Consider the following 22133-nt stretch of genomic DNA (forward strand, 5'->3'; position numbering starts at 1 on the left):
GGCTTGTACCATCCGAGTGGCTGTTTTGGCCTACATTCGGTACATCTGACGTAAAGTTCTCGCTTCCAATAGGAGATGAGGGATGAGTAATGTGAAATAGGAGATGGCATGTTTGGGACCAATGTATGGGCATATGAAACACATCAAACCAAGGTACCTTCATCAAGGCTCCCATAGTTTGCGGGAAAATAAAGCCGCAGCTTTTGGAATCCAAATCTATTATCAGTCGTGCTCTCTTTCTCTTAATTTTGATTCTCATATTTCCGCATCCCTTCTCTACCACACTCTACTTGATCTCAGCCCTTCACGCTACCGGTTATCTCCAGCCTTGATCAAAGCGAGAGCCATATCAGCTCTCAACTACTATCGAGCACCTTCAATTTCCAAAATCCAAAGACCAAGCGCATATTACGCAGACATGTCATCTCCCACCAACACCGTACACAGCCGTGTTCACGCTTCCACATACCCACTCACACGCTGTCACGCAAGAGCGCCTTCATACTCACCGACAGAGACGAGATACAGCATAACGGAAGAGGAAATCCAAGATGCTGAGAACACCTCTACATATCCACTCACACGGTGCCACGCAAGAGCGCCTTCGTTTCCACGACCAAAGGCACGATACAACACAGCGGAAGAGAGCATCAAAGATGCTGAGTACACCTCTTCCCTAGCTCTCCATGCAATCGACAGTCTCGTCATCGAGAGACGAAAGAGGACGAAAATTGGACTTTGTCTTCCACAGAGCGATCTAGAAAAAATGTGCGATGGGGAATTTCCGGAAGAGGACGAAGAAGACGTGGACGTGGAAGGCTTGGGTGGTCTTGCTTTGCGCACGATCAATAGCATCGACCTAATCCGTCAGGATAGCGATAAGCTGAAGATGGGTAGCGCGAAAAGCAGGATGAGTAAGAGGGAGAGGGTCAGGAGATGGTTCTTTGGGGTATGGTATCGCGCGTAAAGATTGAACATTCCATGGTAACAAGATGGTTTGATTGATAAGCGAGTCATTGGTTGGAACTATATTATGATGACGCAACGGCATGCGCGAATGTGAACAAAGAGTCTACCAATAAAGCCAAAGGCATTCGCAACACGCACTTTGCTCTTAATAGTACTTGCTGCCGTATGCCAAGAGCGAAAACCATTTGGATTGCTTTCCCTTCCTCTCCCTGATGAGCTTGTAGCGCCGTTCTCCGCTATCCGCTACTGCTCGAACAGTCCGGTTTGAGCGTCCACTACTACCACCCTGAGCATGTGCAGTCGAACTGTGTTTGTCTCCATAGTGAGTGTGGTTCCCGTTTCCATGAGCGTTATCGTTGTGCTGCGTGATTTGGATGATGTAGGGTAATGTGGTGTCATGATGATGATTGGCCGGGGAAGGTAGCGATCGTGGGCCGCCTGGGCCTTGACCTGTCAGTCGGATCACGTTAGCACCAGCGCCAGTGGCAAGATTGCGATCATCGAAATTGATGGCCTGCGATGTGTACCCTGGATCTGGATCACTGGGGTCTCCAGGCTGTGTGCATACTAGTGGACCTGAGCCGTGGTCGAATCGATTGGAAAGCGGGCTGCGTGGCCGCGGGTACATGAATTTCGGAGATCTAGGGTGTTGTGGAGGCACGTTCCACATGTCGTCCCTGGTAATTGAGCGTGACGCCCCGGAGGGTGACCAGAACCCATCAGCCATACCTCTGTCGTTACAGTCTTGCTCAAGGCGTCGATAATTTGGTGGCTGTTGGGGGTTGATACGGAATGTTTGTGGCTGATGTTTGATGGGATCCGCATTGAAGGATCGTGCTTCGTCCAATATTTCTTTTCGGATAGCAGGGTCCAGATGTTCGCGGGTGAGATTTTGTTCCAGTTCGCTGATGAACAGTGCTGTGCGGCCAACAAAACATATGAGGAACTTTTCGGCATGACTATTCGCCCCGACCTGTTCTCGGAGATGCCGGAAAGCTTCGACAAGAGACCCATCGGCCGTGCACTGCCAGCGCCCGTCTGTTTCGCTCCCGTCAATGATGCTGGCATGGACTTTGGTCATAAACGATATGAGCTCATTTTGCAAGATAGGAAGAACAAGTCGCGCTGCTAGCGCCCACGTTTCAGCGAAGAGGAGCAAAGGCGCACTGCTGTCGACGTGACGCGCGAAGACCGCCGGAAGATCGTTGCCGTCCAGATAACTCGTCACAGCCTGAAAAGGCTTCACATGCACTTCTGGCAGTGTGGTACCTGAGGGCATTGCGTTGATTGTCTCACAGCTTCTGAGTACGCGTTCATTGAGTTTGATCGGTATAAGGTGCCCGTTGTCGGATTTGACCGTGATAGTGACACTTCTATTCGGAGTCTTGAAAGGCATGTTTTGGTGTCGTATGGTCATGTGAGTCGCTGATGGTTGCGATGTCTCCTTCGAGAAGACATTGGGCTTGTGAGATACCTGCTCTTTTAAGCTATCGGTCACAGCACCATCCGTTTGTACCACGTGAAAGAAATGCACCATCTGATGTTTCCGATGTAAACACGACTACCCATCTTTTGGAGCGATGTGAAGTTTGATAATGTTTGTGTTCTTTGTCCTAATGCATGTACTGAAAGGAGTGTCCATCGTGGATGTGGCTTGTTAGGACTCTCGACGCCGTTGTAAATTGTCTGGAAGTTTGCTGCTTTCCAACTGGCCGTTTGATTCGTCCCTCATGAGTTCCAATCCCCAACGATCTAGGACTGTAGGCGGCGTTTCCAGTGGCGCACTAGCGGTTTCCAAAGGTTTGTTTTACCATCAAAGTATGAATATGCTATGCCAAGCATTCCGCCGGCGAAATGAGCCTAATGATGTTAGTAAATCCCATGGAGTCATGCGCGTTGAACTTACTGCGTGGCCAAAGTTCACGAAGCTGTAGCCGCGAATGATGCCAACGAGATCGAAAAGAAGGATCGCAGGCAGTACATATTGCGCATCGAAGTGTACTGGAATAAACAATATACCTATTCCAGCGTTCGGGTATTGCATGCAAAACACTCCTAAGATTCCGAAAAGTGCCCCTGACGCACCTCCGGACTTGATGAAGATCTCGGGGATGGGCCGCCGATGGAAAGGTATGCGGGTACTCCACGTCTGCCAGTGTTGAGCAAAGCCCGACAAGACACCTGCCGAGAGGAAAAACGACAACGTATGATATGGGCTACCCTCGAACAGTCGCGAGTATCCGACTGGCGTCATGAAGTTGTTCAAGAAATACATGTTGACGAAGAAATGCAAAGCTCCAGCATGTACAAACATGGATGTGAATTGAGTGTAGTTGACGTTGCGAGCGGGTGTATGCCATAGTGCATCCCAGGCTTTAGGCACGAGAAAGCTGCTGAGATGAACACCGCTATTGGCCCCGATAAGTCCGTACGTGACTCTCGAAATGGGATCGAGACCGGTCCACGCTCCAGTTACGACTTCAGTTGGAGTAGGAGGTCGGCGTTGTGTTGTAGTCCATTGCGGTGCCTGAAACCACCCTCCACCAGATGCCGGCTTTGATTTAAGCTCTCTCTTGGCCTCTAGGTAGGCGAGACCGTAAAAGATGCCGCAGGATACCGAGAGAGCCCAAAGTGCAGGGCGAAGATACCTAACCCTCGTAGGACTTTCAGGTGTTGCGTTTTCGGTAGTATGATCGATGGGCGAAGATACGTCTACCAAGACAGATGGTTGCTCGTGAGTAGACTTTTGGGCATCGTTCCTTTGCTGGTCACGATGTACGCGGTTTTTGGAAAGGCGACGGAGCTGTGATACAGCAGGACGGAAGGTAGAAACCGCCGGCAACCGAGACGCGTAGCACGCGGACCGCAATGATGACCCGGCAATCTTGGATGCAAACATGACGCGCGAGTAACTGTTGCGCGTGGTTGAGATGTAGGGGCAATGACGCGAGGTTTGCATTTGGCATCGGGCCGACTAGCACATGGTCCGTGCAAAGTCGTCTCCTGGATCCATCCCCGGCGTGCCGGCTACCTTTGCCCTCTTCTACATCTGAGCATCAGCCCCCGTGACCGCTGGACCTTTGCAAATTGAGAGTGCACTCCTTCGCGCAACAACTGCATCTGCGTGTCCGTAGCACCGCCTTATCCTCAATTGGGATCCAGCAATCGCTGTTGGTAACTTCGAGCTGCTCATACGTCATGCAGCAATATCTTACTGTGGCTCCTACAACACCATGCTCGCCGTGCGATAACTCTTCACGGATGTTCGATTGATCGGAAAACCCGGATGCCAGCATTACACAGCGGATGAAGTTTGCGGTGCTACTCACGCAAGGTGTTGTTTACACCCATCTTCAGTGTTCGCAACATCTGCAGGGTACCCGTATTATATGGTTTCCATCAGTATGGAGACTGTGCGTTTTCATTCACAGCATGTTGGAGTACATTTGAAAATATGTACTCAACACTTGTGAGCTTCTATCAATGCCCTACGCCAGACACAGCTTGAAATAGAGCAAAATGTGTAGAGGATGAAGCGAAGCATGTACCTTGGTTCGTTCACCACTGAACCAGAGGAATCGTGGAGTCTCTACCTCTCAAGTCGTAGGCCTACCCATGGGATCTCACATACAGGTCATGTGTATTAATGCTGCACCATTTTCTCATTCACTTCTCCAGCTTCCAACAAACATTAGAGACTGGTGGCACGATCTACCCACCGCAATAGTCTACTTCTACTATCCCACGCTTTCAACCCGAACAGGAAATTCCCAATCGTATCTTGACAATGGTCACTCCACTTGAGGCGACACTCGGCGATCGATCTCACTTCAACGGACGATACTCTACAAGCTCCTCAAATACAGATATACCTACTGTCTATACTTCTCCAGCGAAGGCGCGCATTAGAACTCCGGTCACCAACGATATCGAAGTTCGAGTGGGTAAACCACCCCATGCCCGCTTTATCCAGATCCCTGGCTCGGCCCTGAAGGCATGTCCAGTACTGCGTGCGCGTCTCGTGCAGGGATGCAGGATTATGAACACCGACGCCGCTGTCTTTGAGATCATCCTGGACTACATGGGTAGCAGCACTCTTTTACGGCGACTGCGACCAAGTGCGAAAACCCCTTTAAAGCAGCTCACAGGTAGCTGTGACGCGATGCTTAAGCTGGCCAAGGCGTGGCATCTCGCAGACATGCTCGACGATGTACGATTACAAAACAAGCTTGTAGATACTTATCGCGCATTCTACCTTGAGCTACTGGACGCTCACGCCCAAATACCCCTAGAACACGAACCCTTTCGATATTTAGAGGACCACATTGGCACTCACACGAAGATCGAAAAGTTCATGATAGACTTCTTCGCCGGTCTCACTCGGCATACGGGCGACTTCAGCGCCGAGGAACTCCTCCCATTTCGACATGATGTTGCGCAGTCTCTAAAGCTACGACGTGCGCAATTGGTGGTACTGAGACTTTCTGACGATTTGATTGCTACCGGCAATGCATGCTTCAATGTCAGTAACTTGGACACGACAAAGCATGCCGCTCTACATGTCACAATGCCAGTTCAGGTTTTGTCAAGCACAGATCTCAGCTCTTCATCATCAAAGCGCGGCTGCTCAACATCTACATCGTCATCCTCGATATGTCCTTCCGCAACACCAAGGGCTCCTATCTCCGTCAACTCGCTCACATGTGGCCGCGGACATCGAACGCGCCTGCCACTTCCAAGGAACACGGATTTGACCGGAAAGTCCGAAGTCATGATGTCTCACACGGTCATGAGTGCGTTACAGCCGAATTCCGTCGCGGCTCTTCGACCTTCTCACACACATTCGGTGTCTCTAATGACTTCACTCCCCAGCAGGGCGCCCTTCATGGGGCACCGACCTGACGTCAGACGTCGCCAGACCGTCTTTGAGTCAGATGATGATTCATCAGACGAAGATACAGTTTATGATCTGTTTCCTCCAAGATTACCGCCGCTGCCACGTAGCATCAATGAGTTGTTCGGGAATAGCGCAACCTCAGATGCATGATCATCTTGAGAGCTACCGCTTGTGAACCGTTTCGAGAGATGTTGTTGGTATATATAAGCCCGCTGAACACGAGCTACGCTTTCGAATGGGTCAATAGAGGGTTGTACAGAATCATGGTGAATTGTCCTCTTGTACTTCGCATGGACGATACGCACAGTTGAGGCTAGGGAATGAACGACGATTAATATATCTAAGAGTGATAAATGTATGAATTTGATAAAGTCTCTGTCCACATCGTGCAATGATCGCCAGTGGAAGAGCCTTCGTTTGTATGTTGTTATGCAATCTTAACAGCCAACCGCAGCGCTGACCGCGCTGCTCCAACACCTAGTACTAGGTGAATACAACCAACCTTTACGATTGCTTGCCGACCGCTGCCGCAGGAACGGAGGTAGGCACATTCTGACTGCTTGAGCTGCTGACATTCGCCTCGTAGTGGTTCTGGTCCATGATACTCCAGTCGCCAATCTGCTCACCGCCAAACTGATCGTAGTCCAGACCCATCATCTCAGCCTCTGAGGTGACACGAAGATGCATGCCAGGAATGAATTTCAGGACGTACAGAAGGATGCAGGAGACGACAAATGAGTACGCGGCGATGGCAACGATCTCGGCCAGTTGGCGGCCGATCTGAACGCCCACACCGTCCATGCCACCGAGGCCGTCGTAGGGGCCCATGCCGTCAAGGTCATAGATCCAGGCTTGGCCGAAGATGCCGGTGAGGAATGAACCAACCATGCCACCGATTCCGTGGAGCTTGAAGACATCCATGCCTTCATCGATCTTGATCCACTTGTCGACGTTCTGGCAAAGAGAACAGATAGCCGCAGTGAGAAAGCCAATTAGGGCAGCGATCCACACAGAAACGTAACCTGCAGCGGGAGTGATACCGACAAGGCCAGCGATGGCTCCAGAGCAGGCACCGACGACGGAAAAGTGACCCTTGGTACGGACGTACTCAACCGATGTCCAACCGAGCACACCGAAGCTAGCGGCGGTGTTGGTGTTGAATGCCGCCAGCATGGAGCGGACTGTGCCATTGAGAGCACTGCCTCCGTTGAAGCCGAACCAACCAAACCAGATGAAGACAGTGCCTATGAAGACCAGTGTGGGGTTGTGAGCCTTTCCGTGAATCTTGTCACCCTTGTGTAGACGCTTGCCGAGGACGAAAGCGTATGCGAGGGCGGACCAGCCGGACGCGATGTGAACAGGACCGCCACCGGCGAAGTCAAGTGAAGGAAGGTTGAACAGCCAACCGTTTCTATAATCCAATTAGCTCAGTTCAATGATCATAATCGCGACACTTACGCGTTCCATGTCCAGCATGCGATGGGGCAGTACACGATAGTCGCCCAACAGAAGGCAAAGACCATTGAAGGTAGGATGCGACCGCGTTCAAATGATCCACCGATGACGAGCTGCACAGTGCATGCACAGAACAGCATCTGATACAGGCAAAAGACGATTTCGGGCAAGAACGATGAGCCGGGAGATGGCGCAGACATGACGTTCTTGAGGCCAAAGTTATCCATGTTGCCAATAAACGGACTGGCAGTGCGAGAATACGCGAGCGTGTAGCCCCAGAACATCCACTGGAAAGTAACAACTCCCATGACTGCAAAAGACTGAAACAACATGGAGAGGGCCGACTTGCGACGGGCAAGACCAGAGTAGAGGAAACCAATTCCAGGTATGATGAGGAAAACAAGGAAGGCCATAATCATGAGGTAGATGTAGTGGAACTCCAGGCCCGTGTACTGAAGGTTGACATTCTCGACATCTGGGTTGCCGCCGTTGGGCTTCGCCGGATCGAACTCGGGCTACACAATTGTTATTCATGTTCCATGGCAGGTTGTCGTCCTAGCTGAGGATACTTACGGTGGGTGGTGGCTCCATGATTGAAGACATGTCGGTATATCGACCAGGACTGGGACTTCTGGGGTATTCTGGAAAGCAAAGGCGGGATGGGCAGGGGCTCTCCAGACTGATATATCTTCCCACCCGTTCTTTCACGCCATTCCGCCAATTTCAAGGGACCGAGATTGATGCGCCGTTGAGCCCCTGCTCGCCTTTGACGCCCACACATGCGAAGCTGCTGTGCCCCCAACGTCGAACATGGCCCGTCTTGGCAGCGATAAGCAGGGCGTTCCAAATCCCATAGTGATGGAGCCGAGCTTACAATGTGGAGCTTCTGGCTTGGGTGGCTGTATTTGGCCTGGCATTCGGTGCCGCGAAGGAATGCGAAGAAATCAAGCGCGCCGGACTGGATTTCTCAAAGGGCCAAGGGCCGTAAGCCACGGTCGCGCTTGTACCAAAGGGTGAGGTAGAATCTCAGGGTCTTGGTGGCTGATAAGAGACAGGATCAAAGCGGTATAGTCGCTTTGGCCTGAATGATAAGCCAGCATCGGGGGTGATTGGATAGGACGGTCAGCCTGCCGGAGGCCCTACAAGAGTTTACGACATCGTCCTGTGTAACGCAATTTGGCGATAAGATGGACGGATATTATCATCCTACTCTTGCGTGCTGCGGTGCAGCCGTTGTTGGCGGCTGATTTAATCCCGGTGGTGGTCCGTGTATCCGAACACTAGGCCCATGCCAACGCCGCGAGGCTGATCTACTACCTAGGTACCAGCCTTCTCTTTGAATCAGTCCTTTTCAAGGTTCCGAAACTGCGCAAATACATCGGCGGCCGTTGTAGTCCTTGACGAGAGCTTTGCAGCATCGGGCGTTGCGCGAATAATTCGCTCCTTCCTGAACAAGTGCCATGCATTCCAAGTGTCGCCATTTGCTGTGCCGCAAGGACGCGAGACCAGATGTACTGCACGGTTATTACCTGCTTCTCAAACCAACACGCGGTAAGGGGTACCTGCAGAGTTAAAATAGGCTGCTGGTACCGCGATATTCATATACTATGGATGGCGGTAGCTCATCTGCCAGAGAGCAACTGTCCGGCCGCACTGAGCACTAGGGCGTCCTTGACTACTTCTGCCGCAAGACTATTTCCGTTTAATCGTATGATGGTTAGATGTGCCTATTCTCGTGTCGTCTCGTGTCGTCTCGTGTCGTCTCATAAGCGGCTGACATGTTTTGCTGTTAGTAGCAGGAGTCTTAGGGATGCGCATTAGCTCAATCATCAGCACCAGCACCATCAGAGTCTCCTCTTGTAAGGATGTCTAGCATCTGAGGTTCCTGCGAGCCAACTCATTGAGCCAGCAATGTCCTTTCCTCGGAATGTATAGTGAAGCGCGCCGCGGCGTTCAAGGCGAAGAGGGCTACCGATCATGTGAAGATGCATACTGCCAAGTTCTACACGGCCTGTGAATTTGTCTGAATATTCGTCAGAACATCCTGAATGCATTATGCGATGGTACATACGTTGCACGAGAAAGTGACGCGTCCGTCAGCCTGCGCCTACGCTCGTTTCGATGCTACTCACAGCCTTGCTGGATGCACATCAGGTCTCCAGTCAGTTGAGATATGGATCTGCACAATCACCCTAGTACGGTTTACTACAGCGCGTAGCGATGGTGATTGTACTGTTTTGTGTTGTGTTGGCAAGAGGGTAACGCTTCTGGTCGCTGCAAGGGCGCGGTTTTCGCCAAGAGGACCGAGACAGCTGGTGCTGTCGTCATTTGGTTCCAAGGTTGATCCGCCGCTCCCTAACACCAATCTCTCGCCCATTGCAAGCCCACGAGCGCACCCGCCATGTACGCGCAGACAAGACCGAACGGCAGCCTCCGGAGAGCATTCGAGATCTAGAGCACCGTCGACAGTCTCGACGCGACGCAAGAATTGTTATGTTAGCACGCGCAGGATACAAGTCGGATACTACGACTTAGCGGACCAGAACCACTCTACATCAACCACTGCGAGCGAACTCTACTGCTGGAGCCGGCTATCGCAATTACAACATGCATAACGATGGCGCGACACCCCGCAATGCTTTCCTCTTCACCCCTCCTTCAGGCAGCCTCCTCTCATGAGCTGCTTCTCCCGCTTCGCCCAACATCAACAGCAGGTGGGCAGCCCCAATGTGGCCGTTTAATGAGAGCTCGCAGCTGCGTGCCCCTGCTAGCAGCATTGGAAGACATGCGAGAGTGGATGCCTTACGAGAGGAGCTTCACGCCATGACACTACAAGACGCCACAACCCTACCGCCAAGTCCCCTCTCGTCCGATACGGCCCTTCCTTTCTCTCACGAGTCTCCTCGCATTCAGCCTTCGCCTCAAGCCCGAACCCTCGCAGCTATCGCAGACATACCAGGAATACATACAGCGGTACTTGAGTCTGGGCCGCGAGGAAGGTCAGCTCACAGCGGTGGTGTCAGTGATGTACGGCGGTTTGGATTTTATCTCCCAAGCGCTACTGCGAGCGAGAACAACCTTGTGCTGCATCGACCTGGCCCATTCATGCTTCACGGCTTACATGAGCGCACCACCAGCCTCCCACTCGCTTCTTCAGCGGCAGCGTCAGCGCTTGAGCACGGTGTTCCATGTCGACCTCAAACATCCCCGCACCGATTCGACGACGTAACCAACCATGATCCGCCGCCAAAATACGTATCATTCGATCCCTATCCTTTCTTTGGCGTCGAACCAAGAACCCGTCGCCGATCAACTATACAGGTCATCGAGACCGTCTGCAAGGATGGTTTCAAGGCTACAACAGGCAAGGTGGGCAAGAGTGTCGTCAAGCACGTCGAGGATGTAGGCAAGATAGCGAAGGACGTACCCAGCGCCTTGAAGGGGGCTCAGGTGAAGTTGAGTTCGAAAAGGGCCAAGGGGAAACTTCGCTGGTTGGAAAAACGCAACTACCTGAGTGGGCAGGAGAGGCTTCTGACGCAAGCTCTCGTTGGTTGAGGTGTGATCTTCTCCTTGGTAGATCCCCGGAAATATATCGTGTCTACCAGTCACCATGTATGGGAGGATGGGAGAAATGAAGAGTGCATGGAAGGTGCTCTCTGCACTTTTCAGTCAGTTCGCCACAGCGGAGGGTATCTTTGGCAAGACAGATTGGATACCGTCGAGGGGCTGTGCTGTGAAGAATGGCTTCTGGATGATTGTGTCGAAGCTGTTTGTCTGTCAAGGCTATCGACTCAATTCCTTGAAGCGTGCGGGTGAACAGGGAACTTAGTCTGTCAATCAGAGATATCAGCTAGGTTGTTTTAACCTGAACAAGATAATTGCCGTTTTTTCTATCGTTCTTGTAGATCTATTCCCTTCTACGGCTTGATCGATTGGGCAGAGGCAGTCGGAAGAGCGGTGATGTTCGCTGTTAAGAAGGTCCCGAGGCTGGCTGTGTGGCTGAGGCCAACGCGCCACTCACGCGTGCCTCGAACCTTTCATTTGCTTATTTGGAGGGCGATGAGAATGCGCGGAGTAGGCACGGAGTAGGCACGGCTCCAGATGCGCTGCGTGTGTTAAGAATAGTGATATACCGTCCCTCCTGCGGGATGATGCATGTGTACCTTGAAAGAGTGTCGCGTGACAATGGGATTTCCTGTGACGTAGGTCCGTGCGGACATCAAACAGCTCGAGCTCCGCCCCGCCGCTTTCATATACAAGGCAGCAGCCGTCAACACCGCAACACTCATCTTCCCTCTCTCACTGCACTCATTCACGCCTCATCCTGTCCATTCCAGCCTTCCATCACCCATCACCGCCATCATGATGAACTTCGTGCTCTCCCTGCTCCTCCAGCTATCCATGTTCATGCTCGCCGAGGCAGCTCCCATTACGGCGCAGTCGGCTAAGCCCTGGCAAGCTGGCACCGGTGGTGGTATCATTGGATTCATTGTCCTTGTCCTCGACATTATCGCGTGGAGTAAGTACCCACAACGCCCTTGACAGCACGGTTGTCGCGCATCGATCAAAGCTAACATGTGCTCTAGTCGAGATCTTCAAGTCCAACCGTCCCGTCCCGAACAAGGTGCTCTGGGCCCTCGTCGTCTTCCTCTTCCCCGTCGTCGGCATGATCATCTACTACCTCTTCTCCAACCGCCAAGCCCACAACACCTACGAGCCCATTCCGGCATAGACGAGCCTGATAGCCTACGCGCATACAAGGCTTCACGCTCCCAAAACGACAGCGCATCCGTATACGCTTACGCGCCTGCTGGGACGAGCGCATGTGCCGTCGTAAGGACACAGCTGAAGAGAACGGCTGCCAAGACATCCTACACATGAGGATTGGCTGCCGCTGATGATGTATAGGTTTTCATTACTGGTATCCGGCGTAACGGGTTCAATGTTTCATACCCTGTGATATGACAATCAATTCAATCTATGACCACCTAATTACTTCCCTTCAAGCTGAAGCCGCTACGTGTAGGCTAACAATCTTCTTCACCTTCCACAAAACAGAGTCCTCGCCACACCCTTTCACACCTTCCCCAAGATACCTTCCGTGGTGGCGAATTTAGCGGACAGTGCAATGAGGCCACCCATCAAACTCATCACGCCACTGAAAATCGACACTTCCTTGAACCCGGCGTACCGATCGATGAACGCGCCATTGATTGGAGGGCCGACGAGAACAGCGAATGCTGCAACACCCATACCCATACCCATGTACGTGCCAAGATTCCTCGGGTCCTAGAACGGTGAAGAGATGAAGTCAGTGTATGTCTTATGCATTTCGTACAGTCAAATTACCTTTGTACATTTGGAAATGGCTGCTGAGCCAGCCGATATGATCGTACCCGACACAAAACCGAACATGACGGAGTAGACAATGATACCAGCGTTAGTCGTTGGCTCGTTGATGCAGAACACCACAATGGCGGTGCCAATGCCGGCGAAACCGAACATATTCATCCCGCCCAGCTTATCCGCAAGTATCCCCGGAATAATACGACCAAACGTGGAGGACCCGTTGATCATGGCGAGGAGGTACGACGCGAGCAAAGGCTTCATGCCTCGACTGACGGCATAGACCGGGAGGTAGAAGACCGGTATCCACATGCCCATCATCATGAAGAACAATCCTGCAACGAGCAGTACGTATCGCTTCATCTTCCATGCTTCGCCAAGGAAGACTGTTGTATTGCGGGGTGGGATGCGCGGCTTGATGACGAAACAGGCAAACATCATGAAGGGAAGCATGATGAAAGCGATGATACGGATGCACCAGCCAAAGGACAGAGACGAATCGTTCAGAAGCTTGGACAGGACGATTGGAAAGATGACACCACCGATGGAGGACCCTGATACCACGATACCGAGGGCGGCGGCGCGTCGCTTGTCGAAGTAATGTCCCATTACTGCAAAGGCAGGTGTTTGAAGGAAGACTACGCTGGAGCCCATGAGGACAGACTGCGCGAGGAAGAACTGGTAGTACTCGCTGCACAACGACAACATCATGAGGCCAAGAACATATGTAAATGTCGCAGGCCGCATCATCTTTCCGTTTAAGTCAGTACGAGATCAGTGTCATGCCGCTGGAGCATACGCACCCAAACACCAAAGCGATCAAACATCGGGCCCCCGACAACACCTCCAGCGAACTGGATGAAACTTGTGAGACTGCCTATCCACGCAATCTGGTCCATGCTATGGTCTCTCAGTTGATGAGTAGAGTAGTATTGTTGAAGGACGCCGAAGCAGGAGGTAAAGCCGAGGCAGCAAAAGAAGATGCAGAAGCCGCCTAGAGCGTTCAACCAAGCTGTTAGGCCACCGTCAGGAGCAGGACCCAAAGCGGCGATTTCGGCGTCGATGGTTGCTTGGCCGTTATCGTGGGTTGATTCAACCGATGCTTTCTCAAGATCGTAGGAGGGAATGGAAGGAGTGCTGGTGCCAACAACCGCGCTGGGTTGAGCTGTTGGTGCGGACATCCTGGCTTTGTATTGGAAGAGCTTGGATTAGAGATCTGTGGCTCTAAGACTGTCAGGAAGTTGATGAGGGCTACAACAATCATCCTGATGGTGTATATATACAATCTTGTCGCCTGTCATATCGTCATGAGAAGGGAGGTCTCCAGCAAGATCGGATATACTCTTGGAAGCTGATTGGTCAGATACTCCGAAAAGGCGTCGTTTGGCGTATTCAGGGTAAGGTACATGGGTATTAGGCGCGCCACTAGTTAGATGATCCAGCTGTATCCGAGAACTTATCCCCGCTCCGCTATTATTTATACTTACACCGACTCCCTCCGAGCCGTAGATCTACCTTCCGTTTACCGAATACAATACCTACACGCACAATGACTGACTTCAGCCGCAGACGCAAGAGGCCCACTATGTGAGTTCATCCGGTCAACCTAGGGAAAGGCTGAGCACCGAGGAGCCTACATCGACGTCAGGCCGCCCCCTCTGCACGTCTTCACCTTGCTGTAGTCTGCATACCTATTTAGGTTCTTCCTTGTATGAAGTGCTAACCGCATTCAGCTCTTGCACACTTTGCCGAAAGCGCAAGATACGCTGTAATCGGGAGACGCCATGCAGTAACTGTCTGAAGAGCAAGACCGGATCTTGTGTCTATGAAACTGGAGTGCCGGAGAAAAGGCAAGTAACATCCGTGTCTGACTTGACATGAGATATTTACTGACTTGGTGAATCGGTCTTCAGGCCTGCCACAGCGCCTTTCACACCCATCCAACCGTACATCAAAGACACATCCAGGAGCATAACTAGCATACCCTTAAGCTCATCCGTCACAGCGCCCAATACTAGCAACACCCAGAGTCCTTTTGAACTTAATACTATGAGAGCACGCATCGCTGAGTTAGAGAACAAGTTATCCCGAGCTGAAAGTACCACCAATTATAATTTCTCTTCATTAGCTTCGACTCCTGCGTCGACGCACACTGTGCAAACGATTAGTAGCTTTGTCTCCACTGTTGGTGTTCTCGAGGACACTCGGATGCCTGGCGGTACAGCTATTTCGCGCGGAATCGCACACAAGAACCGGCTTTTTGGCCAGAGCCACTGGATGAACGGGTTCGTAATATACCGTGATATATTCGAAACGATGGAGCCCTATTTACAAAGCGGGAGCTCTAGTGTGAACACAAGTTTGCACCGAGCCAAACCTTTGGCCCGGATCATCAAGTCGCAACGTTCTCCAAACTGGCCTACTCAACCAACACGAGACCTTCCTCCAAAGCAGGTTTGCGATGAACTCTTCGCTATCTATCTTCGAACCACAGAGACTATCTACCGCGTGCTGCATGTTCCGAGCTTCCAACGCGTCTACAACGACATCTGGACAGCCAATTCAGAACCCAACATGGCTTTCATCATGATGTTGAAACTGGTCTTGGCCATTGGGGCCATGTTGTACGATGACAAAGTGTCTATGCGAGCCGACGCAGTGAGATGGGTGTTCGAAGCCCAGACCTGGCTGTCATCGCCCGTTTTCAAATCAAAACTCGGTATTCAATACCTACAGATCAGCATCCTTCTCCTACTTGCAAGAGAGCTCGTCGACGTGGGCTCTGAGCTTGTCTGGATTTCAGCAGGTACAGTGTACCGAACAGCGGTATACATCGGGTTGCACAAGGATCCATCGCAGCTGCCGGGTATGACGACACTAGAGACTGAGATGCGCCGCCGGATATGGAATACCATTCTGGAGTTGTCGCTTCAAACGAGCATGGAATCAGGTGGCCCGCCATTCATTTCATTGGATGACTTCAACACTGTCCCACCAAGCAACTTGGATGATGAGCAACTTCTGGATGCGGACCCCATCGCAAGCGCAGACCACGCGTATACGCATACATCTATTGCCATAGCTCTGCGCAAAGTTCTTCCGGCTCGGCTTGCTGTTCTCATGTTTCTGAACAATGTCAATTCGAACGGGACATATGAAGAGACGCTTCGTATCGACTCGGACCTGCGAGCTTCACACAAGCTTTTGCGTCGCACCCTACAAGCATACACATCACGTACCGACTCGTGCCCGTCGCAGTTTACTCTTCAAGCTGTAGAGTTCATCATGCAGCGCTACATTACCTGTTTACATCTACCGTTCTTTGCTTCCGCACTCAAGAATCCGGTCTACGCCTTTTCGAGGAAAGCTGTTGTAGACTCCTCGCTCAAGATCTGGAGTATGGCTTGTCCGAACTCAGGCGGTAATTCATGTCCTTCGAGTGAGGTCGACCTTGCTCGCATGTGTAGGTGCACAGCAGGCTTCTTCCGAATGTATACCTTCCACGGAGCGACATTTCTGGCTGCTGAATTGCGCATGCGAATACAGGAAGACGAAGATGATCTAGACGCGATGCCGTTATCACTGCACAACATCGTCGATGAGGCTGCCGATTGGTATCTCCGATGCATACAAGCCGGCGAAACAGGAATCAAGGGCTACCTTCTTTTACGGCTCATCGGCGCTTGTATGGACGCGGAACGAAACCATGTAGAGCGATCGGAATTCCCTGCACTGTTGGTGGAAGCTTTGGAAAACGCTGCTCAGGTTTGCATACCGGTTCTGGAAGCTCTGGCAGGGTGTGAGGAACCGTCTCTTGGTGCTACGGGTATGGAGGGCAACGGTATGGAAGGGTTTGATTTCCAGTTCTCACCAGAGTTCACGGAGGATTGGGACATGCTTATGTCAAGGGAATTCAGTGTGGACACCACGGGGGTCTTCGACGCGTTTGTGTCGTGATGATGCTAGCTTATTGAGCTATCGAGTTGGGAGCGTGTATATGCCGCGTCGCGCGGCCTGAAAAGGGACAGTGGCTCTGATCAAGTAATTGCCGTTTCGCACAATGACAGCGGCTGTCACATATCAGACTGAGGACGCCAAAGAAGGAGATTTCTGGGGCTGTCGCTGGACTCTAATGCATAAAATATCCGTGCGCGGATGACGATCATCCGCACTAACGCCGCTCCCCAATCATTTCATCATCACGCCGCAACCCATCTTACCGCCACAGTCTCCATCGCGACTAACTAATTCATTGCAGCCACACTCTGTAGCTCCGCCATTGACCACTGGTGCCTATGCCAATAACGGCGAGTGCGCGCGATCCATTGAATGCCACGAGGCACCCTAGCGCCTTCCTAGGGGCGCTTAAGAGCCTCCGTGTGACCTGACACACCATGAGCCTCATAACCACCCCTTATCCGGCAATCCACGTCGCAGCGCAGTATGAACGACAGCCGTTGTCGTTCTTGCGGCCTCATATATCACGGTAAAGTGGCCTGATTTTTTTTGTCTACCTTGTCGCCTTCTTTCCTATCCCGAGCTTCTGGTATACCTCAGGCAGTGGTACCAAGCCTCACCACCAACGATCTTTCTTTCCTTTTCGTTCGTCCATTCATTCACTTCTTGAGGCGTGCCGGTCACCAAAATACTCTCACCTAATAATACTTTACTTCTTTTTCTTGTTGTCCAACTCCCGAGGAATCCGCTCACGAAAACATCGACAACGACATCATGCATTCTTCACTCCTCACAAGTCTCTTCCTCGCCCTCTCGGTCTTCCGTCTAGTGGCTGCAGGTCCTAACGCCGTTCCTATCGTCCCCGGCGGCCTCCTCAATACCAAACTCCAAGTTCGCCAAGTCTCCGCCACACCCTCGCAAGCCGATCTATGTCTCGACTACGAACGCACAGCCAACATGTCGACAGTGGGCGCCAACGGCTCCTACCGTACAGTCGTTATGCAAAAGGCTAATGTCGGAACGCTGACCAGCGCGCGCATGATGGATGCTGCCATCGCGAAGCTACCTGCGCTCACGGCCGATCCGGATTTGAACAACCGATGCGGAAACTGGACAGAGATCGCACTAGCGGAGGCGGAGAAGAACTTTACACAGGGGATTGTGGCACAATTTACTACCGAGGGCTTACCTGTTGGCATCAAGGCTGGACCCGAAGTGTTGGTCATCGTGGGCGTTATTGCCACGCTCATGTCGATCGTATGGGTGTTCCCTGGTTAATTTAGGACAAATGCAACATGCATGCTGGAACAAGTGGGGAAGAAGAGATCGGGGCGCACCAGAAGAGAATCAACTATACCCAAACGTCAATACTACAATCAATCGTCACATGCATAACGCTGCGAGAGCTTCTATTGATGCTCATATCTAATATTGAAACATGTTTAGGACCAACAGTTTGATTGATGAAATGTAAGTATATACACGAGTAAAGCTATGTACAGGACCGAAACACGCAACCGCTTTAACGCTCCTCCCTCTGGCCAGCCAGTATGTATTACTAAGGCTGTATCCCCTCATTCCTCATCATGACTCAAAAGGTGACAACACCCACACCAGCGCTCTTCTGCACAATAGCGCAAACACTGGCCGCTGGGTCCACAGTGTACTTGTAGCTCGGCGCGAATGAGCCCTTCTGCGTGATTTGAGTAGGACTGTTGGTGAAGATGTTGTCCTTCTCAACCGCAAAGCCCTCCTCGTCAGAGTCCAAGTTGGTCACAACAGCCTTGTCGACGTTGGTGAAGGAGTTGGCTTCAACCAAGACTTGGGCACCCATGCGCGAGTTGACACCAGAGATACCACCTGAGTAGCAAGAGCTGTAGATGTGGCCGGTACCAAAGCGGATCGAGGGCAGACGCGAGTTGATGCCGGTAAAAGAGTTGTGATGGTAGGTTACGTGGAGTTTGCCCTTGTCCTTGGAGGCATTGTTGTCAGAGTGACCGACTAGAGAGCCCTTCCACTAATAGGCGTTAGTACTGACTATCATAGAAGCTTGAGAGTGTGATGGACACTCACGTGGTCGTGGAACTTGTTCCAGGAGAAGGTCAGCATATCGGCTCCAGACTTGGCGTCGAGCAGGCCATCGTACGTATCCTTGTCGCCAGTCACACCCACACTAGAGAAGTCGTTGTGATCGACCCAGACATTGGTTGAGGCCTCGATGTCGATGAGATCCTTTCCCTTTGGCGCACGGTAGAGCTTCAGGTTTCTGATGATGATGTTGGACGTCTTGAAGACCTGGAGGCCACTGTCTGTGAGACCGGCGTCCTTGCCAACACCGAGAATGGAAGTGCCTGCGGTACCGACACGGATGATGCCACACCCAGTGAGCATGCCCTTGATCTTGATCACACCGCCGGCCTTAGCTGCAGCTGTGAGCTCAGCACAGGAAGTGACGGTGGTTCCAGCTCCGCTGCCTCCTCCGGTGGTGCCTTGGGCGAATCCAACGAGCTCGTCGACAGCTGCAGCGCGCTTTTCCATTGGTGCACCGTACGCGGTCGAAGCAGCAGTCATGACCACCGTGGCGATCTCAATGAAGCGCATCTTGGTGTTGTTTGGGAGTTTGACGAAGCTGAAGGTAGAAGAAAGAACGTGAAGGAATGGATAGAGGTCTACTCTGATCGGATGAAAGAAAGTATGAAGGTGATGATAGTTGATGGTCTTAGGGATATCTTTATACTAGATGATCTAGGCAACTTGGATCTGTACAGGCTCCATGATCGCCAACTTGGTGGCCCTGTAATAGGTACTGTGAGTCGCGGCACCAACTCTAGAATGCCAGATGTGGAGTTTCTCCGCGAATATACGACTTTCGCCTTGGCCTCCAGGGGATGCCCGAAAAAGCCCCCATAATCCACCAAGGAAGTCGATGTATATCGGTCTCGTGAGCTTGTACGTGGTTGTGGCTTGAAGACCGAATATGCATCGCGAACCTGGGGTGCATACCTGGGGAAGCCTCAAAAGCCGACGGCCCTCGATCATTGCATTAGCGCTGAAGTCTCGAAAGAGTTCGTGAAGCCAACTGAAAGAAGAATACAATATACAAGTCGGCGCTACTGTTTGACAGCGTCGTCCAGAATGCTTGGCTGACAGTGGAGAAAAAGACCACCAATGGGATAAACTTGAGAGGCAGAAGATCGCCATCTTCGTCAAAAAGAGGAGTACGGTGGCTGTACTTATTGGAATGATCTCGACACCTAGGCACTGATGAGTGGGCGGAAGAATTGTCGATGCGCCACAGTACCTGACACATGAGGATGTGGTAAGGTCACTGTAAGCCGTGATGGAGACGGGAAGGAACGGTTTGTTTGGGTCTAAGCTGCATCGAGACTAGTCTCGCGAACACGCCTGCCCAGTGTCGAAACTCCCAAGATATCGCGTCAAACGAAGAAGAGTAATCACGTTCAGCCTGTACTACTGCCTGTACCCGTTTCTCTTCAGAACAGTTATTTAAATGCATACTTCACCTACTAAGGTTCTTAGAGATGTAATACTTCTCTCTTTAGTAGAGTATCTTCTTATATATAAGTTATATAAAATATAAGAGTTATAGTTAGCTTATTATTTCTAAGTTACTTTTAAGTTATTATTATAGTACTATAAAATAGTAATACTAAACTATAAGCTTTAAATTTTATATATATAGTAATAAGTTAAAAGTAAAAGTATATAAAGTATTCTATAGTATTTTTATTACTTTTATAATATATATATTATACTAATTATACTTTTTTTTTTATAATAGTAATTATTTTTATAATTATTTACTTTAATATTTATACTTATTTAGTCTACTTACTAAACTTATATTTTACTAGTAAACTTATTATAAAATACTTAGTATTTATTAGTAACTTTACTTATTATACTTAGCTTAAAAAATATAAAATATAAAGTTATACTTACTTTTTTTAAGTACTTAAATAAGTATATATAATACTTATTTATTAAATATACTACTTACTACTTATTCTCTACAAAGCAGAGTCTTTTAGCTAATAAATATAAGATAGAAGTGTAAAAGCTAATTAGTTAAGCTTATAAGATCTAATTAGCTATTTAAAATAAGGTAATTAGAGGCTGTTATATAAGAAACTTTAAAACTTCTAAACTCTACGCGACCTCGCGTTAGACTAATAATAATAATAATAATTATAACGTAATGTAGTTATAATACTATATAAATATTCTTATGCGTAATACTAAGTAATCTTATAGTTAATAATATAACGCAATAAAGTTATAATATTAAGTAGCTCTCTATAGAAGCTTCTAGAGAAGAAACACTACATAATAAAGTTATAATAGTTAGCTAGCGTAGTAAAAAGAGCCTTCTATAGAAAAAAGCCTTTTATAGAAACCTCTAGAGAAGCCTAGCTAGTAGGCTAATATTCTTTCTCTTAACTAAGATAATAACTATAGTAGAAATAGCATTTTTCTATATACTAATAACTTTAAGACCTTACTATTAAGTAGCCTACTACACGTTATAGTATAATATACTTTAGCCTTAGTTTAAGTAGTCTAGAAGACTAGTTATACCTTGTAATCGCTACTATACTACTTAATATAATAACTCTTAGTATAATAACTCTTAGTATAACGCAGTTAAGCTTACTAGTAATACTTTGCTTATTAGCCTAACTAGTAACACCTTACTTATTAGCCTAACTATTAACATAGTAGTAGGTAGGTACTAAGAACTTAAGTGTTACGATCTAACCTAAGAGGCACTCTAGAGGTTAGCGTAATTACTTTAAAGAATTATACGTTATAGTTGTAGAATTATAGTATAAGACTACGCTATAGTTACGTAACTACTTATCTATAAGTAAGATAACGCTAGACCTATATAAGACGCTTATTAATAAGCATAAGTAGTTAAGCTAATAACTAGTAAGATATATTATTACTTATTTATAATTACTTACACGCTTATCTATAAGCATAACTTTTATTAAGTATATAGCTTAGGTACTAAACTCTTATAGCTTAGTATATTTAACTTTATATAAAACTCTAGTATTTAATCTAAGAATTATACTTCTTTCTTAACTTCTTATAATATTATATTATTCTACTAAACGTGCTATTATACTCTTGTACTATTACATTAATTTTCTAATTATACTAGTATACTAACCTATTTTACCTTACTTACTTACTCTCTAAGAACTAACTCTTAAGTTATCTTAGAATAACTTTTACACTTTAAACACTTTTAAGATAAGTAATACTAAAATAGATACCTCTACTTTTTACGTAATAAAGGTTACTAGTAAAAGTAATAAGCTTAATATCTATAATAGAGAACGCTATAAGCTTAAAGATTAGCTACTTTAGGTTAACTATTACTTCTACCTTAAAGGTAACAAAGTTAATAATAATAATATAGTTATCTAAGCTACTACGTTTCTACAAAGTAACGCTAGAGAGTAGACTAGGCTAATTA

At 49.2% G+C, this 22133-nt stretch overlaps 7 protein-coding genes across 7 annotated transcripts; 4 read left to right on the forward strand and 3 right to left on the reverse strand.

Annotated features, from left to right (window-relative positions):
• Positions 1-4756: 4756 nt before the first annotated feature.
• J4E93_002697 (uncharacterized protein) lies at positions 4757-5871 on the forward strand (the record flags this gene model as incomplete). Its single annotated transcript, XM_049340638.1, has 2 exons — positions 4757-5491; positions 5572-5871. The coding sequence occupies 2 exons, from the start codon at positions 4757-4759 to the stop codon at positions 5869-5871; spliced, it is 1035 nt and encodes a 344-aa protein (XP_049201520.1).
• A 499-nt stretch (positions 5872-6370) lies between these two features.
• J4E93_002698 (uncharacterized protein) lies at positions 6371-7912 on the reverse strand (the record flags this gene model as incomplete). Its single annotated transcript, XM_049340639.1, has 3 exons — positions 6371-7277; positions 7325-7836; positions 7895-7912. 3 exons carry the CDS (start codon positions 7910-7912, stop codon positions 6371-6373), a joined length of 1437 nt encoding a protein of 478 aa, XP_049201521.1.
• Positions 7913-11683: 3771 nt separating this feature from the next.
• Positions 11684-12053, forward strand: J4E93_002699 (uncharacterized protein; the record flags this gene model as incomplete). Its single annotated transcript, XM_049340640.1, has 2 exons — positions 11684-11840; positions 11908-12053. The coding sequence occupies 2 exons, from the start codon at positions 11684-11686 to the stop codon at positions 12051-12053; spliced, it is 303 nt and encodes a 100-aa protein (XP_049201522.1).
• Positions 12054-12397: 344 nt separating this feature from the next.
• Positions 12398-13848, reverse strand: J4E93_002700 (uncharacterized protein; the record flags this gene model as incomplete). The annotated part of the gene is made up of 3 exons (XM_049340641.1): positions 12398-12610; positions 12671-13417; positions 13471-13848. 3 exons carry the CDS (start codon positions 13846-13848, stop codon positions 12398-12400), a joined length of 1338 nt encoding a protein of 445 aa, XP_049201523.1.
• Positions 13849-14983: 1135 nt separating this feature from the next.
• J4E93_002701 (uncharacterized protein) lies at positions 14984-16624 on the forward strand (the record flags this gene model as incomplete). The annotated part of the gene is made up of 1 exon (XM_049340642.1): positions 14984-16624. The coding sequence occupies one exon, from the start codon at positions 14984-14986 to the stop codon at positions 16622-16624; it is 1641 nt and encodes a 546-aa protein (XP_049201524.1).
• Positions 16625-17398: 774 nt separating this feature from the next.
• On the forward strand, positions 17399-17902 carry J4E93_002702 (uncharacterized protein; the record flags this gene model as incomplete). Its single annotated transcript, XM_049340643.1, has 1 exon — positions 17399-17902. The coding sequence occupies one exon, from the start codon at positions 17399-17401 to the stop codon at positions 17900-17902; it is 504 nt and encodes a 167-aa protein (XP_049201525.1).
• Positions 17903-18215: 313 nt separating this feature from the next.
• On the reverse strand, positions 18216-19225 carry J4E93_002703 (uncharacterized protein; the record flags this gene model as incomplete). The annotated part of the gene is made up of 2 exons (XM_049340644.1): positions 18216-18641; positions 18698-19225. The coding sequence occupies 2 exons, from the start codon at positions 19223-19225 to the stop codon at positions 18216-18218; spliced, it is 954 nt and encodes a 317-aa protein (XP_049201526.1).
• Positions 19226-22133: the final 2908 nt, after the last annotated feature.

This window comes from Alternaria ventricosa (genome assembly GCF_023758065.1).
Source record: "Alternaria ventricosa strain BMP 2768 chromosome Unknown scaffold_4, whole genome shotgun sequence".
Lineage (NCBI taxonomy): Eukaryota > Fungi > Ascomycota > Dothideomycetes > Pleosporales > Pleosporaceae > Alternaria > Alternaria ventricosa.